General features: G+C 41.7%; 2 protein-coding genes across 2 annotated transcripts in view; both read left to right on the plus strand.

Annotated features, from left to right (window-relative positions):
• LOC137335344 (peroxidasin homolog) overlaps positions 1-2,573 on the plus strand; it is a 132,597-nt gene extending 130,024 nt beyond the window's left edge. Inside the window, exon 24 of the mRNA XM_068000678.1 lies at positions 1,173-2,573. Within this exon, the coding sequence (XP_067856779.1) occupies positions 1,173-1,268 (96 nt within the window). The 3' untranslated portion in view covers positions 1,269-2,573. The remainder of the gene's footprint in view (positions 1-1,172) is intronic.
• A 10,352-nt stretch (positions 2,574-12,925) lies between these two features.
• Positions 12,926-17,599, plus strand: part of LOC137335225 (tyrosine-protein kinase Srms-like) — a 50,620-nt gene continuing 45,946 nt past the window's right edge. The window contains exon 1 of the mRNA XM_068000467.1: positions 12,926-13,458. Within this exon, the coding sequence (XP_067856568.1) occupies positions 13,079-13,458 (380 nt within the window). The 5' untranslated portion in view covers positions 12,926-13,078. The remainder of the gene's footprint in view (positions 13,459-17,599) is intronic.

Below are 17,599 nucleotides of genomic sequence, written 5' to 3' on the forward strand. Positions count from 1 at the left end.
GGTCATTGAAAGCGCCTCCTGCACTGTATGCGGGTGCGCGATATGTTGGTGGTGCAGGTGACCTCCTCTGCCACCTTGAGCCAGTCTTCCCGTCCGCCGGGGAGAAGATCTCTGTCCTCCCCCTCCTCCTCACCCCATCCAGTAAGACCTGGAGTGAGGCATCATTAAACCTGGGTGCAGCCTTCCCCCTGGGCTGCTCCATGCTGTAATTTTGCCTATTTTCTGCAGCATCAGTCAGTGGAGGACTGCCCCTTTAAATAGGGCTCCTCCAGCTAACAGCCTATGATGCGTCTGCGCAGTCCGCCTGCTGCGCAGCTTTTCAGCGCGAAACCCGGAAGCAAAGGTAAGTACCTTCAATCAAGCTGCAATTGCGTGCGGAGCACCCCGATTTCACTGGGCGCGTTAACCACGCGCCCAGTCGACCCCCTGTTGCCAACCCGCCTCCCTCCTAATATCGGGCCCACTGTTTCTGTTTTACTCTTATCAGGTTTTGAAATTTGTCCTCTTGTTTTCAAAATTATTTGAAGATAAGTCACTGGGCAGAAAGTATTATATACTAAAGAAGAATATCTTTGGTACAGCTCATTGGTATTAATGCTTCCTTAGCTACATTGCACACGCTTAGATTGCACAATCCAAGTTCAGTTCACAATGGCACAGATCTGGTCAAAAGTATCAAGCCCAGCCTTTTGGGATAAACTTTAATGAAGGCATTAAAAACAATCCGATTGATAAATTTAATGATATTGTGAAATATATAATTTTTTTTCAAATATTCTATATTACTTAAACTCTTATTTTGGACATTAGAAATTTCAATTACTGAGGAACAAAAGGAAGATGAAAAAAATGTTCAGAAAGCATTTTGACCAATTTTTGAGAACCCAGTCACCATATTATGCAATAAGAGTGACGAGTTTACATAGGCATAGGCCATTCGGAATATGAATAGGAATTTAGAATGGGAAGCAGTTTATACAAAAATGTGATTAAAATGTGACAACAGGAAGTCAAGTTCTGCAGACAGGAAGTGCATGCAGAGGTAAGATTTTTAATAAGATGCATACACAGAAACTAAGGTATATACAGATTGATATATAAAAATCAATCTGTAAGACATGGTCTTTTATGAGATACATATAAACCTTTTATTTACCATTTAATACCTACAGGATACAGAGACCCAATGTGCGGTGACCACCTGTCCTCAGAACTGCAAAAACCCAGTAAAGAAGCAAGGCAAATGTTGTCCTGTTTGTGAGGAGTGACACCGGAAGAGACGACCAGTAAAAATCTAAATAAGTATAAGCAACAGATTATATCATCTCTGTTGACATCCAGGCACTGAATACATCTGTGATTGTTTGAATTGTTCTGCATTTTTGTAACAGTTCATCTCCTCTCCCCTCATCCCCCACCGGAAGCCTGACCCACACAGTCAGCACGGACATATTGACTGTTAAGCTGACATGGTCCAAGTGTTTACATTTTTCTCATGTCCGCTAGTTACAATGTGCACTGTTTTAAAGAAACATGTCCTTTTTACAGTGAGTGTCATATCGGGATTTCTATAAAAAAAACAAAGCTTTTTTTAAAACTATACAAAGATCAAGGTGCTTCATAGTTACCTCAGAACAAACGGTTTCTCATCACTGTGGTGCTAAATATTTAGTTTTCAGTAAAAAAAATGGTATTACATCTTGAATTTTATACATTGTACCAATTTTTTAAAAACTTGTTGGACTTGTCACTTTGTATACACTGTTATATTTTGTTCAGCCCTCAGTTGGAGCTTCAATTAATTATATCATGGAAGATACGACTTGTTACATCAGGGTTAAGTTGAAAACTGCTAATGTTTTCCAGTAATATTTTCAGAGGAAGTGAACCCATTTCTTAGAATTGACTAAGTGTCATCAACCTGCTCACCCTTTAAATATGTTGTAAGAACTGACCTGCATTGTAATGTATATTGATTAGATTGGATGATATAAATAGCAGGTGTTAATAATTAGAAGGTAAATGTTCTGCTGTGCTCTCAGCACAGGACCCCATCGGCTCATCTCCCACCACCCAGTACGTATTGAAAAATCATGCGAGTGCAGGCCTTGATATTCCCTCCCATTAAAATTGATGTAGGGAAAATCATGGGCTGGGCTAGCTAATTTTTTGAAATATGCTCCCAGTGGGCAAGGCAAAGAGACATGAACACAGAAGTGGAAAATGTACCCTTGAATGACATAATATATAAATAAGGGAATAATTTGCCCTGGTTCTAGATATAGGGGATCATTTTCCAAATGCCTGCTGCCAGCAGGAAACCTTGCCTGCCACCAGCACACACTGGAAAATTGCAGGCGTTTGATTTCAATGTATGGAAAATCACAGCAGCGCGTCTGGTTCCCTCCCTGCCACCAGTCTGTACTTGGAATGTTACCTCTATGGCTTGTATCTGTTTTCACTGCTCATCAAGTTGTAATTTCACTTGTGTATGAAGTGAAACTTGCTACATGACACTGTATGTACTCAGCCAGTCTGAAAAAAAAACTTCAATTAAAAACACATGTATTTTTGCTCTTTCTGTCCAGTATCTCATTCTCCCACTGTTGTCTTATCCACTGGGAAACATTTGAATTGCGAGCTTGAACTTTTACAGGAAAACCTAGTTGTTTTATTTATTTCTTACATTTTTGTGGGGGGTTTTTTAAAAGTTGTTTTTCCCACTTAGCAACCTTCAGCTGAGGAAACCAAGGCAGGCTCAAGCCACCGACCCCTCACTGTGTACGCCAAAGGAAGTATGTTTGTGGCTGAACACTATGCTGTCACTTTCTCCTACAGCAAGTGGAGATGCTGGTGGTAATTTTCAACTTACCACCAGAAAGTAAAACTGGCGTCGTGGTCGGGCACCTGTTATTGAAACCACACGATTTTGTTCCATTAATCTGATGGAAAATTGGACAGTTTCTATAAAGGGCGGTTTTACGTTTGAGTGGTAAATTGAAAATTGCTCTTGCTATGTTTCTCTCAGAGATTCCCACCTAGTGGCTGGGCATTGAAGCCCAAATGTGTCTCACAGGTTTTTTCGCACTCCATGTTCACAGTAAAGCTTCTTCTTTTACTACATTGTAAGGCAGCTTTACTTTTTCGTGACATATTTTATGCTGCTGCACGGCCCCTATGGAAAGCATTATAATGAAAGTACAGTGTACAAAATAACATATCTTTCATATTGACTTACTTTTTGAGTGAGACGCTCTTTTTACTTTACAAATCTTCTGGTGAAATCCTTGTCCCTATAAGCCTGAATTAAATTAATTGTGCATATGTTACATATAGCCATGGTATTATTTGAGTTGGTTGATTGCAGCTTCTGATTGTTGTGTTGCCATCATAAGCACACAGTTTGTGGTTTGGCACATTGTAGATTTTGTGATAATAACAAATCCAAATTACAAGGTCCGCAATGATGTGTGCCAGTCACATGACTTAATTTTTTTTAAAGGATGGCCTGCATACTATTATTAATCTCTGGTGCCATGAAAGAGCATTGTGAAATACTAGCGTGTCGAAACTTAACACATTTATTTTAATGCCAATGTTGACATTTTTATTTTTAACAGGTTAATTCTTCTGCTAAAATAGCAGTGAAGAATTTCAGACGGTACACTGTTGTGTGATGAAGCAATTTTTGGACCTAAGTTTTTTTTTGAAGGGACTTGTGTAGCTATTTAATATCTGCATAATTTTAGTCATTTTTAATTGTACAAGTTTTAAATTTTGATTTTTGTAAATAGTTAATATTATAAGACTGGTAAAAATACATTTTAATATGATCTGATGTCATAGATCTGATGTAATAGATTGGGAGCAGGACTACTCTTCCAGAGACGTTTTTTCCATTTAAAGGGCCACCTGGTAATGAGGATGATTTTAAAGTGGGTATACAAAATATGAGAAAATCAGCATTTTACATATCAAAAATACAAAATGCTTTGAGTGTCGAAGGGGTAAGAGGCTTTATATATATATAAAAAAACAGCTAATGCTCTCAAACATATAGGCTGAGTACTACCCCATGTTACTCTCACATGTTCACAGTCTGTATTGGTTTCTGACTTTCTCAGTTTTTTCTGCATGGGTGGGGAGAAATTTACAGTGCTAAAGAAAATTCATAAATGAAAGGTGCATTATGCAAAGCAAAACTGTAACTTTGCTACACAAAACACAGGCAGATGAGGGATCATTATTTCCTCTCTCACACACTCTCTCTTGCCCCCATCTTTACTCACTCTCTCTTCCCCTCCATCTATCTATCTATCTAGGAATAAGGGTAGGTCATTCAGTTCATTGAGTTTGCCCTGCACATTTTTATTAGCTAAAACATACACAAAAATGAGTGCAGGAGAACATTGACCTTATTATTCTGAATGAATGTTTTTTTAAAAATTCAGAGCATTTGGTTTCTCTATTAAATTGGAAATGCAGCCTAAATATACACATCTCTCTCTCTCTCTCTCAAAGGGTACATAGTTTTTGTTGAAGCATCTTCTGAAAGTTTGGTTCATTTGCAAGTACTGCAGAACAAATTTCATACTTTGCTCTGATACATTCATTGTTTTTTCTCGAGATTCTGTTTTTTTAATTCAGATATGGATTTTTCTTTTCAATGGCTCATAAACAATCTTGCTGGTCACCTATTCTGGACACTAATGAAAAGACTGTGCAAAGGGATATAACTATTCATTAGATAAGGTTATCATTAGTTTGCAATTACAGAATCCATCCACCTTTTAAATAGTAAAGTGATTGGAGGGCCAGGGCAAGATGACATAGCCACAAGAGAAATTGGAGAACTAGGATAAAGTCAGGAGCGATTTTTTAAAAAGTGATCATTTATACTGTATTTTTAATTCAGTTTGTCAAAAGCCCATAATGAGCTCTTTTAAAATAATGGTTAATCCTGCAACTATTAATGTAACATAATATTATGTATCTCCTTTCCTTCCTTGTTATTGATAGTTCACTTACTATATTTCATCTTTAAAACTGATGTTTCCAACATTTAACTTTTCTGGTATGAATCAACTAGTATTGGGTATTAACTGCACCAAGTGTACACACTATTTGCGTTTTTGTTGAATATTTATGATGGAATATCCCATTTTTAATTGATATTCTCTGCTTGTAGCTCTAAGTTTCAACACTGCAGAAGCAACTTTAATGTCTAAAAGCAAAAACAAACCTGCTTCTTTTACATTTATATTTTCCGTCTTCAACTAATACCCCTGCTTCCACATCAGATAAAATATTATTCTAATAAGGTTACAGTGAAATAATTTTTTAAAAACTGTTGTTTGAATGACCTATGCCAAGACCCGCGTTGATCCTGCTCAGTGTCACTGCTAGAATGTGCAAGCGATACCTGTGCCCCAATCGTCTAGCTGAGATTGAAAGCATGCTGTGTGTGAGCTGTGAGCTTAAAAAATTCTTTGCTTTGATTTTATTTCTTCTAGTTTGCCCTCTCCTTCCTCTTCTGTTAAGAGCAGTGAATCATGTTGAAGTACAATTTCACTGGCAGCGGTAGTCCTTCTGTTGCTTGCCCAGAGAAGCGATCCTCATATGAGAGTTTGGAAAGTCAATATCAGTTGGCTATTCAACTGTGGGGGTTTATCAGAGTCAAGCCACTGAGAAATGATGTGGTGCAGGCAGCAAATCTGTGGTCTGCAGGAACCACTTTACTCCAAACAGGTATCAGTCTGAGACCAATATATGTAGTTTATCAACACCCTTAATTGCTTTGTAATTTGAGGGTGTAAATCTATTTTACTTGGATTCAAACCATACCCTTTTGTTCTAAGTGACAATGCCAGTATTATCATGAAAGCAATATTACTTTTATTTTTGAATTTGCCCTGATCAACCCGAGAGTACTTGCGTAACCTGTGTTTTTTTAGTTTGTGAAAGGTTGATGAAATAATCTTGCAACCCAAATGATCTTGCCACGCCCTCACCTTGTTTTTGGGTTAAGTAGAGTTACCAAATTACATCTGTAACTACCATACACTGGATTTAGGCCCCCAAATTTATGTAAATTTCAGGAAAGCTTCATAATGTGCCTGGATTCCATGAGCAGTATTCCAGGTGCATAAGTTTTTAAATGGAAAAAAAATATCACTGGGGTAAAGGAAATTGACTCTTTTTCTCGATCACCCTATTGGAGAATTTGCAGGGAGGCAAGCTGATTTTTTATAGATTTTAAACATGCTCTGAAAACAGTGCATAGTACTGTGCTGGCAGCAGTTACCATTGTGCACTGCACACTCTTGCTGCTGCAGTCAGAACTTTCTCCATTTCTTTTGTGTTTCATTTGAGATTTAAAAAAAAATAATATTCTATAGGCAGATTTAACCAGTGACAAAGTTATCGTCTCATTGACAATCTAGTCACTCCATAATCTTTTATATTTTGGGACATGTCATAGAATGAATGTGTCTCTTTAATTATGTTCCTGAGAGAAGGCATGTATTTATTTAGGTTAACTATCTCCAAGGTGATATTATCTACAATTATTCATACCTTTTGTTGTAACAGGAGGGACATGCCCAAACTGGCTGAGTACCTTGTCAGTGAAGAAACAAATGAAAATGATAGTAGAGGATAGAACTAAATTGTTTGCAATGAAGGTTATAAACGTAGAATTGAGAAGCAACTGAGATTGTTGAAACAAATCATATGAACAGTTACGACAGCTACAATGTTAGATCCCAGCCTTGTACGCTGTGTTACAAGAGATTTAATCCTTCCTTTTAAACTGAAGGTAAGCCCAATGATCTTTAGCACAAAGCCAAGTAATATATTGGCCCCGATATTAGCGGGGGGGGGGGGGGGTGATTGGGCACGTGGGTAACCCGCCCAATAAAAAATGTCCATTTCGCACGCGACCGCAAGCCAATTAGAGCCACTTAATGTGCCTTCCGGATATGCCGTCCAAAAGCTGCGCAATGGGCGGACTGCGCACCCGCATCACAGGCTGTCAGCTAGAGGAGCTCTATTTAAAGGGGCAGTCCTCCAATGGCTTCTCCTGGAGCAAACACCCACACTCCACAATGGAGCAGCACAGGGGCAAGGCTATTCCAAGGTTCAATGATGCCTCACTCCAGTTGCTACTGGATGAGTGAGGGGGAGGAGGGATGTGTTTTACCCGGCAGACAGGTGGAAGTGGCCTGCCTCTGCCACCAAGAAGGCCTGGCTTGAGGTGGCAGAGGAGGTCACCAGCAGCAGCAACATATCCCGCACCTGGATCCAGTGCAGGAAGCGCTTCAATGACCTAACTAGGTCAGCCAAAGTGAGTACACTTACTCATTCTCCTACACTCCGTCATCCACGTCACCGCCCCCACCCCCAAACTCATTCTGCACTGCCAACACTAATCTATCACATCACCCCCGACACCCACTTAAGGCTCATTCTCAAATGACCTGCACTTCCTCACCTCCCCATAAGTCACCCCTCCACTACCACTCAACCCAATCCTCATATAATGTCATGGCTCTGTGTCATACTCACCCTCGGATGGATCTCTTTCACGGTCAGCCGCACCCAAACCAATGCATTCAGCGGTTGGCCACGTCACCATCACTCACTCATGCATTTGTACTTTCTCCCCTTACGGGAGAAGAGAGCTCAGTGAGGACCAGAGGGGGGCCGCAACAAATTGTCGTCCTCGCAGACGCGGAGTAGAAGGCACTGGAGCTCAGCTGAACCCTCAAGTGTCTGTCCGTCGGGGACGCCGAGGCTGGCACCCGACAAACGTCTGGTGACATAACCTTAACATTCAGCACACACAATACGAATTGATGTTAACATGCCTTGCCATCTTCAGCACCTCAGTATGCTCATTGCAATATGACACATCTGTCATCATGCTTAATATTGCCTTCTGTTCTCTTACAGGGCCTTCAGCGACCGCTGTGATGGCAGAGGACGATTCCTCAGAGGACCTGCCAGCCTCTGAGGGTGCACCGTCACATCTTAGTGAGCCATCCACCAGCGCAGATACTCACACCTCGGTGGGTCCTAGTCCTCAGTTAGTTGGGTTGGCACCTGATGAGTTACCATACACGTGAGCACGAGCAGGCACTGGTGGCAGGGGAAGCTGCGGAGAGTCCACTTCAATGGGAGCACTCCTGTCCAGGCTCTGCTCAGCTGGACAAAGATGCTGAACCCTCGGGGCCATCCTTTAAAAGGAGAATGATCGAGGGACAGCAACACATTTGCGAGGTGCTAGAGCGGGTGCCACGCGCACTCTCCACAATAGCGTAGAGGATGGAGGAGTCCAACTCCTGCATGAGTGGAATGGTGGTACATGTACGGGAGCGAATCTCTGAGATAGTGTCACAGGGACATGAGGGCATCTCTGAGATAGTGTCACAGGGACGTGAGCAACTCCCTGAGATACTGTCACAGGAACGTGAGGGCATTTCTGAGGTAGTGTCACAGGGACGTGAGCAACTCCCTGAGATACTGTCACGGGTAAGTGTGGGAATGTCTGCGATGGAGAGAAGGCTAGCCTCCATTGAGTTTCAAGCACGGCTCACAAATGAGTCCATTCAGGCCCTGACAACAACCGTTCAGACTCACAGTGAACAACATTCTGCCACCTTAAACAGGCAGGCAGATACACTAGCACTGGCCTTACAAAGCTTCATGCGTGTCCTCCAAACTGTTGTCCAGCAGAGTGGTGGGAGCAATGTGGGCCTGACCCAGGGGAAGGACGATGGCGAAAGGGAACATGGAAGTGGGGACGCCACTCAAAGCGCCACCACATCTCACCTGTTGCTCCCCTCTCAACCAGTACTCGCAATGCTGCCTCCTCTCCAGGTGGCCGAGTCTGGGCACAACACACTACTATAATGCATCCCACTCTGGTGCATATTGAAGTGCTCCCCCAGAACGATCAAGGCAGGTAAATCGTATCTTGAGCAGCCCTATAGCATGCTCAATTGTAGACCTGGTGGCGATGTGGCTGTTGTTATATCGATGCTGTTGCTCAGTGATGGGGTTCCTCAGAGGTGTCATGAGCCATGTGTGCAGGGGTATCCTTTGTCCCCAAAGAGCCAGCCCTTAAGGGTGTTTGATGCATGGAAGAGGGGCAGGCTGCTGGATTCCCAGAGAATGAAGGAATCATGGCAGCTGCCAGGGAATCTGGTGCACACATGAAGGAATCTTTTGCAGTGGTCACAATCGAGCTGAGTGTTGATGGAGTGATACCCCTTTCTGTGGATGAACAGTCCTGGCTCATGTGGAGGTGCTCGTATTGCTATATGGGTGCAATCGATTGCACCCTGCACCCGTGCGAAGCCAGCCACAGTGTGGAATCCTACTGCCCTCTCCATCTGGCTGAGGTCGTCCATGGGGAAGTTGACATACTGCGAGGCCCTGAGAAACGGCGCTGTCCCCAGTGGCAACTGAAATGACCTGGAAGCAAATAAGTTGAGGGCAGTGGTGACTTTGACAGCAACAGGTAAGGAGATGCTGCTCGGCCCAGCCAGGAGCAACTTGGCATGAAGGAGGTTGCAGATGTCTGCGACTACCTGGTGACTGACTCTGAGCCTCCGTATGCACTGCTTCTCAGTGAGGTCCAGGAAGCTGAGCTTCGGTCTGTAGACCCTGTGGCAAGGGTAGTGCCTCCTGCGACGGTCGTCTCTCTGTTGTTGCCCCCTGCGCTCTTGTGCAGATGCACTGTGTTGTGGAGCTCCATGTGGCGGAGTTGGACGCCTTGCCTGGAGAGGCTGGTGATGTTGCCCGTCCTCGGATATAGTGGTGAATGCAGCCATGGCGCCCCCCCCCCCATCCTGACAGTGTGAGTTTGAGGGGGTCCACAAAGTAGTTAAATATGTTTGAACAGCACAATTTTGAGTGGCAAGTAAGAATTTTCAGCGCAAACACAAAAGAACTTGCAGCCAAAACTTTGTCTTAAACAATGGGGCTCTGCTGCAATAAGTGACCTTTTCTCCCCATCTGTCAAATAAGCATTTGAATGTCCCACTGGCTGAAACACATCTGTTGCAACATGGAGTGTTTCCCACAGCACAGGAAACATGCTGAGGATGCTTCAAAATCGCACCCCTGCCAAAATGTGGAGAAAATTAAGTACTTCAAGTACTTAAACTACCTCAACAACTGTGTAAATTATCATCCCGCCGACTTTAATTGCCAGTGGGACTCCTGCATTCGGGAGGTCCGCGCGCACCCAGACGTGTCAATGGGGAACCCGGAAATCTGCGGGTTGGAGCCAGGCTCCAAACTCAAACGGGATTGCCCCGATTTTCGGAGTCCCCAACACACCCGCAATTTCCCGGGAAAATCGAGCCCCATTGTTTCTATTTTCCACCCAGCGGTAACTTTAAGGTCAAAGGGGTGATGAGGGTGAAGATTGTAGTGCACATGGAATCTGAGACTATGACCAATGATGAGAATATAAAACAGCCAGGCCCACAGATTTATGGACTGGATTGGTCAAAATCTGTTTCTTGTTCAATAGGATTACAGATTTTAAAATTTTTTTTCCAGTATTTGGGGGATTATACTCTGAATCTGTCCAATTTTGAAAGTGGAAATTAATGCCTTGATAAAGAGGAAATAGTTGGAAATAGCCAGCATGGATTTCAAAAGGGATAATCATGCTGAACAAACCTCATTGAATTCTTTAAGGAGGTAGCAGACATAGTAAATGGGGGAAATGCAGTGGATGTAGTGTAGATGGACTTTAGGAAAGTCTTTGACAAGATACCACATGGGTGATTGCTAGACAAGGTTAAGGGGTAGGGAATTAGGGTGAAGATAGCAAACTGAACTCAAAAATGGTTAGAATTGGTTAGAAGGGAGAAAACAGAGTCGGAGTTAAGGGCATTTTCAAAGTGGTTGGAAGTGGGTAGTGGTGCCTCTCAGAGTTCAGATCTGGGGCCACTTCTGTTCACTATCTATATCAATGATTTGATTATAGGCCTAGAGAGAGTGGTGTCAAAAGGAAGCAGAGGATGCCAAATTAGGAGGTATAGTTAATTCTTTAGAAGACCAAAAAAAGCTGCAAAGGGTTGTTGATGAGATGGGGGAATGGGCTTAAAGTAGATGATGGAATTCATTGTCGGTAAGTAAGAGTTGATACATTTTGGTTAAAAAATAACTCAAGTCATTATACTCTGAATAGAAGTTGGCTCAGTACTGTGAAAGAACAAAGGGATTTGAGGCTATAGGTTTTCAGGACATTAAAGACTGATAAGGCTGTTTCTAAAAAAAAGCTAATGGAATTCTAGGTTTTATCACAAGAGGTCAGAATTTAAAAGACAAGCGGTAATGATGAGTCTATAGAAAACCGCAATAAGGCCTCAGTTAGAGTATTAAGTATTGGGCTCCACATACAGGAAAGATATTGTGGCTTTAGAGAGGACACAGTACTAGGATTCTGGCATTAGGATTCTGTCTGATATGAGGAAATACAAATACAAAGAAAAACTTCAAAAGTTAGTGCATTTTTTCATTTGTGCAACGCAGATTACGGGGCGATATGATAAAAGTGTTTAAAATTATGAAAGAATGAAACAATAGATAAAGGCAAACTGTTTCCAGTAGTTGAGGGGTCTAGAAAAAGGGGCCATAGAAACTCAATTAAAAGTAAGAGATTTAGAATAGAAAGTAAATGAAACTTCTTTACACCCAGAGTTGTGAGGCTGTGGAATTCACACTCCAGGTTGATGGTTGAGACAGAAACTATGTTAACATTCAAGACTAGATAGGTGGATGAAAGAAAAGGGGATAAAGGGATATGGGAACAGGGTGGGTAAATGTGATTAGGACTATTTGCTCACATGGAGGGTAAATGCCAATGGGGATTAGTCGGGCCAAAAGGCCTGTTTCTGTGTTGCAACGGGCAGTTGCAGGGGCAGTCTGTAAACACCATGTATTATTGTTCAATATGTATAAATGCGTAGGCTTCAAGGAGATCTTGAAACATTTGCCTGAGGAAGGAGAAAATCTCCGAAAGCTTGTGAATTTAAAATAAAATTGCTGGACTATAACTTGGTGTTGTAAAATTGTTTACAATTCATTAAAAGAGCAGACCGAGAGTGTAATATGAACACATCGAGGGTTGAAACAAAAGCAGAAAATGCTGGAAACACTCAGCAGGTGAGGCAACATCTGTGGAGAGAACAAACAAGTTAGTGTTTCAGGTATGGTCCCTTCATCAGAACTGGAAAGTATTATAGATGAGCAGCATTTAAAAAGGAACTGAACAAGTGGAAGGGGTGGGAGGAAAACAAACATACAGGAAAAGAAAAAGAATGACTTATAAAGTGAAGATCAAAGGGATGGTAAAATGGCAGAAGTGATATTAGCACGAGACAAAAGAGGCACAACGAGAGAAATCAAAGAACTAAAAGACATAGGAGACTCAGAGAGCGTGAATAGCTTAGAGCTGAGGGATAGGCAGATACAAAGGGAAGCATGAAAAACTGGCAAAGCGGAGAAGACTCCAGCTCTCCAGGAGGCTGGTGGAAGAAAAAAGCAGGTGGACACTAAGGTGCAGACCACCCCACCAGCATGGTGCTTTGTTTCAGGTATTCCATCATCTACGGTATTTTGTTTTATTTTTGATATGCTAATAGCGCCAGCAGTGATTTCCACTTCTATGCCCTGCTGAAAGCTTTATCCTAAAACTGCTCAAGAGTTGCTTTCTACTGCGGATTTCTTCTTGCATTTCTAGTGCTAACAAGTACAGGTACCGTTTGGGGTTTAACCTGATTCCAGTGATTTGAGTGGTTTCCACATATTAGTCGCTGACATTTGAAAACTGGTTCCACCTGTATTTTTCCTTTGCTTCTGGCTGCAGGAAGTATTAAAAAACCATCCCAAAAACTCTAGCAGATATAGCAGGGAGTTCAAAGTGATTGTGCTCGGGGGCAAACCAGAATCTGGGTTACTGGATACTGGGTCTTGCAGCCTTTTATCACCCAAGTAAACTTTGGAGCAGTTTCATGGAAATCGCAAGGCACATCAAAGAGGCTGGCGACTGAATGTGATGGAAGAGACCTTGCGGTGCTGCATGCCCTGTCTGAGCGGGCTGTGGGATCGCTTCTGGCCCGAACCCGTTCCCTCGGACCCCTTTCAAAATCGACGCGAGGTCGCCGTCATCTCGGGTCCCTTCCTGGAGTCTAAACTCCCACAGTCGAGCCCAACCCCCGTCCTAGCTCTCAAATCCGGACCCGTCTATGCTGCTTTGTACGATTTCGAGGCCAGGTCGTCAGAAGAGTTGTCCCTGAAAAAGGGGGAGAAAGTGAGAGTCATCCGAGATGAGGGAGTCTATTTATTTGCACAGAAAACTACCGACTCCAAAGTGGCTGTGGGCTTGGTCCCTACCAATTATGTGAAAGTAATTGAGGAGAATTTTGCAAATGAATCGTAAGTAATTTTATTGGCAAATACGTGCTGCTATTTCCTGCTGAATAGTATATATCATTATTGAAAGAAATAAAGTAATTCAATATATACTCTTGGTTCCTTGGCAGTAAGAAAGATTTGCATTGATTTAGCGCCTTGTAATGTCTCTGGGAAATAGATTGGCCTGGAATTTCCTGTGTATTTGCGCCCAGAGACGCGCGATATCTGGGCACAAACCTAATAGGCGACCTAAAACTTAGTGGACTTTAGGACGTGAGTTACGCGGGTAAGCTACCTCTATGACCAAGCTTTTGGTCACCTGTCCTAAAGTGGCTTGGTGTCAAATTTTGTCTGCTAACGCGCCTGTGAAGTGCCTTAGGACGTTTTTACTATGTTAAAGATACTGTATAAATGCAGTTTGTTGTTGTAAGTACAATGCGCCCAAATCTCTGCAATTTTTTTTACAACCATCTATCAATCCCTGCATCCGAACTTATCTCCGCCCACAACAATGGCCCACCCCCAAGTTACAGAGCCTTATGTAGGAGTTTCCTGCAATTGTGCCTGTTCAGAGGCTCTCTTCAAATTACGACCAGATTTTCAGGCCCAGCAGGAAACAATCATTTTTCTGGTGTATTATTGAAACTTTTTGAGCATTTTGTAAAATTTATGATCAGGAAGACCTCTATATTTTCTGTTTCTATGAATGCATTTTTATGGCATAAGTATAAGTCGTATTAAAAGTTGTAAAGCTTCCCCGGTTGCAGGTTCTTAAACATGCTGTGCCTGATCTGCATGAATGATGGTTAAATAAGTTGAAACGTAAAAGAGGAAATATATGATGTGAGTCTGGTGCTTTCTTTGGGCCACAAATGTTTACACTGATTTACACTCATTTTATGTTTGGGCGATTTGCAGGAAATTTGAGCCTAACTTGACATTGGTGGAATGGGTGTAACTTCTGGTTGTGCCCACGGAAGAAATTCCTGGCCAGTATATCAAAGCTTACCATGCAAATTACTTTCGAAGTGTAAACAAATGCAAATATGCGCACTGCAAGGTCTCGCAAACAGCAATGAGATGAGTGACCAGTTAATCTGTCTTTTGGTGGTGTTGCACGAGGAAGATTGTTGGATAGAACACTGGCAGAATTGTGTTTTAGCAAGCCACCGTACCGAGACTGTAAATAAAAGACTAGGTAATAGCTGATCCAGTGATGTAATAACATTTTTGCATCAACACTAGAATCTGCACCTAATTTTGTGGAGAAATGTTCTGTTCATTGGAATAAGGGAGGTTACTGCTGGGTTTTCCATTTTCCACATCAGCCACCTTCAGTGAGATTGGCAATTAAGTGCCAGTTTTGAATTCTAGGCCCATACCCATCAGTATCTGGGTTGAGACTGCTCAAACGTATTTCAAATAGGACTCCATCAGCTAATAGGTAGGAGACTTTCATCCCATCAGTCAGGACTGAATTCAAACCCAGAACGCAGGGCTGAAAAACCTTTGGACTACCTCAGATTGGCACCCAGTATTCTAAATAAAATTGTTTAGTGCCAAACATTGATGATTTTGTGCTATCCAGTGCAACACAAACTTTCCCCAGTGTCCAACATGGCAGACATTTAAATTGAGCTTTCTTTTTTATCAAACTGTTCCAGGAACCGAGTAACCTTGAAATCTCTCCAAAACATCAACCATCCCCCTTTATAATCTCAGGGTTAACCAATCTGTGGCACACAATTTCATTAAAAAAATTATGTTACTCTAGCATTGCAGGCATAAAGTTGAAAGCTATGTACAGGTGTTAAGTTAATCTTTCCAATGTGAAAACGCATACTTTTGGGGCTGTTGGGTTAAATGATAGACTATATGAAAATTGAGGCAGATCTATAGAATTATGGGAACGTAAGGTGAATAGTCCACATGCAAACTCAAAGCTAAAAAGGAATTGTTATTTTGTGCAAAAGATACAATATCACTTTTTCCTCCATGAACAATGACAGGTAGCAGTTTACCTTTCCAATAAGAGAGAGAATATCCTAATGTTATAGGTGAATGATAAAACAAAAAAATTGTTGCTGCAAGTGATTTGTTATCCCATAGATCGGCTCATAAACTGGCATTTTCATTGCCCTTGGACTTTTGATGCAAAATTGTGATACTTGGGCAGCACTGCACAGAGAAGGTGTAGACATTCATGGGATGCGTTTGAGTTGTTGCACTTCACTGTATCACCGGCTGGAATGATAAAGCAGGATGTGTCCATGATCACGGACACGACAAAATGATCGGTGGTCAACACTGAGGTGAAATATTGGCTTATTTTCATGTAAGAACGAGAAATTTAAGGCGAAAATTTCAGAGGCTCTCTTCAAATTACGACCAGATTTTCAGGCCCAGCAGGAAACAATCATTTTTCTGGTGTATTATTGAAACTTTTTGAGCATTTTGTAAAATTTATGATCAGGAAGACCTCTATATTTTCTGTTTCTATGAATGCATTTTTATGGCATAAGTATAAGTCGTATTAAAAGTTGTAAAGCTTCCCCGGTTGCAGGTTCTTAAACATGCTGTGCCTGATCTGATAAGGAGGAGGCATTTAATTCCGATATTGACTTACTTTCAATTTCCCTGAACATGGGGTGTGTCACTCCCCTGTGGGTCAGTGGACAAGTGTGTGCTGTTATACTGGAGGTTTGGATCCGATCATTTGTGTGACGCTATTTGAAGTCATAGGGCTCTTGCAACCAAAAGGCAAAGGATACTTTCATCCCATCAGTCTGGGCTAGATTTGAAACCAGGTACCAGAGATGAAAGGCCAGACTAATCACTGTATCGCTCAGTACGCAAAAAAAAATTGTTTAGTGACAAACTATGAAGAAGCATTTGACGGAACTTTCAACGTCGGCGGGGATGTGAAACGGGCAATATCAGATCAGCTAATACACCCCGCCCATTGAAGTCAGTGGAAAGACATCAAGTGGGGTGTATAATGGGCAGCCGTTCCAATGTCTCCTGTTTTACACTCCTGCCAAAGCTGAAAGTTCCGCCTATTGAAAAATTCCACAGTGCATCAGGTGTATCATTTGATGTAGCATAAACTTTCTCAAGTATTTGATAGACGCGAGTTTTTTCTTTTTCAGCAGCCTGTTCCATAATCTGAGTAATATCCCCAAAGTAGCAATAATTCTCTGTTAAAAATCTTCTAATTAACAGAGAATTGTTAATTAGAAGATTTTAATTAACAATTAATTATATATTCATATCAGAAAGATCTCTAGTTCACTCCCTGGACTGTGCTGAATTAGCAGATCTCAGCTGGGCAGATCTGTTTGTGGTATAAATGGCTTCAGAATTCTCAGGCTAGAAGATGGAGGGTAAATTCTGTCAAGCTTCCCAATACCGATCGCTATGCAGGGGCTTCTGATGTGTGCGTGCATGCTCGTGTGTGTGTACGTGGATGGATCAAGCTTGCCTGCGATGTCATTTAAAATTAATTTTAAACCCAAGGAACTGTACTCCAGCGTCACTCATTGGCTTCCGAAGAGGAACAACAATGACAGAAAATGAGCAGAAAATCAGACAGGGAAAATAATTCGGAAAGCTCTTCGTTATAAGTAATTACACATGACCGAATGGTGGCAATTAGAATACAGATGCTAATTAACATAAATGTTGCGAATTAAATGTATACATTAGTTTGTTAGAAAATAGAATTTCTTCCAATATGTTGAACTCTTTTAAGTCTTTTTTTTACTTTGCTTATGTTGTACAACATCATAAAGGATTAGAAAACAGCAAAGTCCGAGTTTATGTAATCAATTTCCATGTTTTTCTTCCACTGTTTGAATTTTTCTACTGATTAAATTGAGGGCCATCTAACGTTACGGATTGGAACAGCTTCCCACTTTGGGCACCCAGTGTCACAGTTGAGCGCTTGTAGGTGTAAAGTTTCTTCTAGTATGCCCAACAATTGTGTCTTAACTCCTATCTTAAAGTTCATTCGTGTGAATTTTGCATTTCCTACACTAGCTAATCTTATGGGCCTTGCAGCAAATTTGCCAAATTATAGGTTGTTTTGTGCTATGATGCTCCAAACATTCTTCATTTGAATAAATGCTGACTAAAGATATTTGCCTGTAGAAAACTGCATTCC

Source organism: Heptranchias perlo, chromosome 19 (assembly GCF_035084215.1).
Source record: "Heptranchias perlo isolate sHepPer1 chromosome 19, sHepPer1.hap1, whole genome shotgun sequence".
In the NCBI taxonomy this organism is placed as follows: Eukaryota; Metazoa; Chordata; class Chondrichthyes; order Hexanchiformes; family Hexanchidae; genus Heptranchias; species Heptranchias perlo.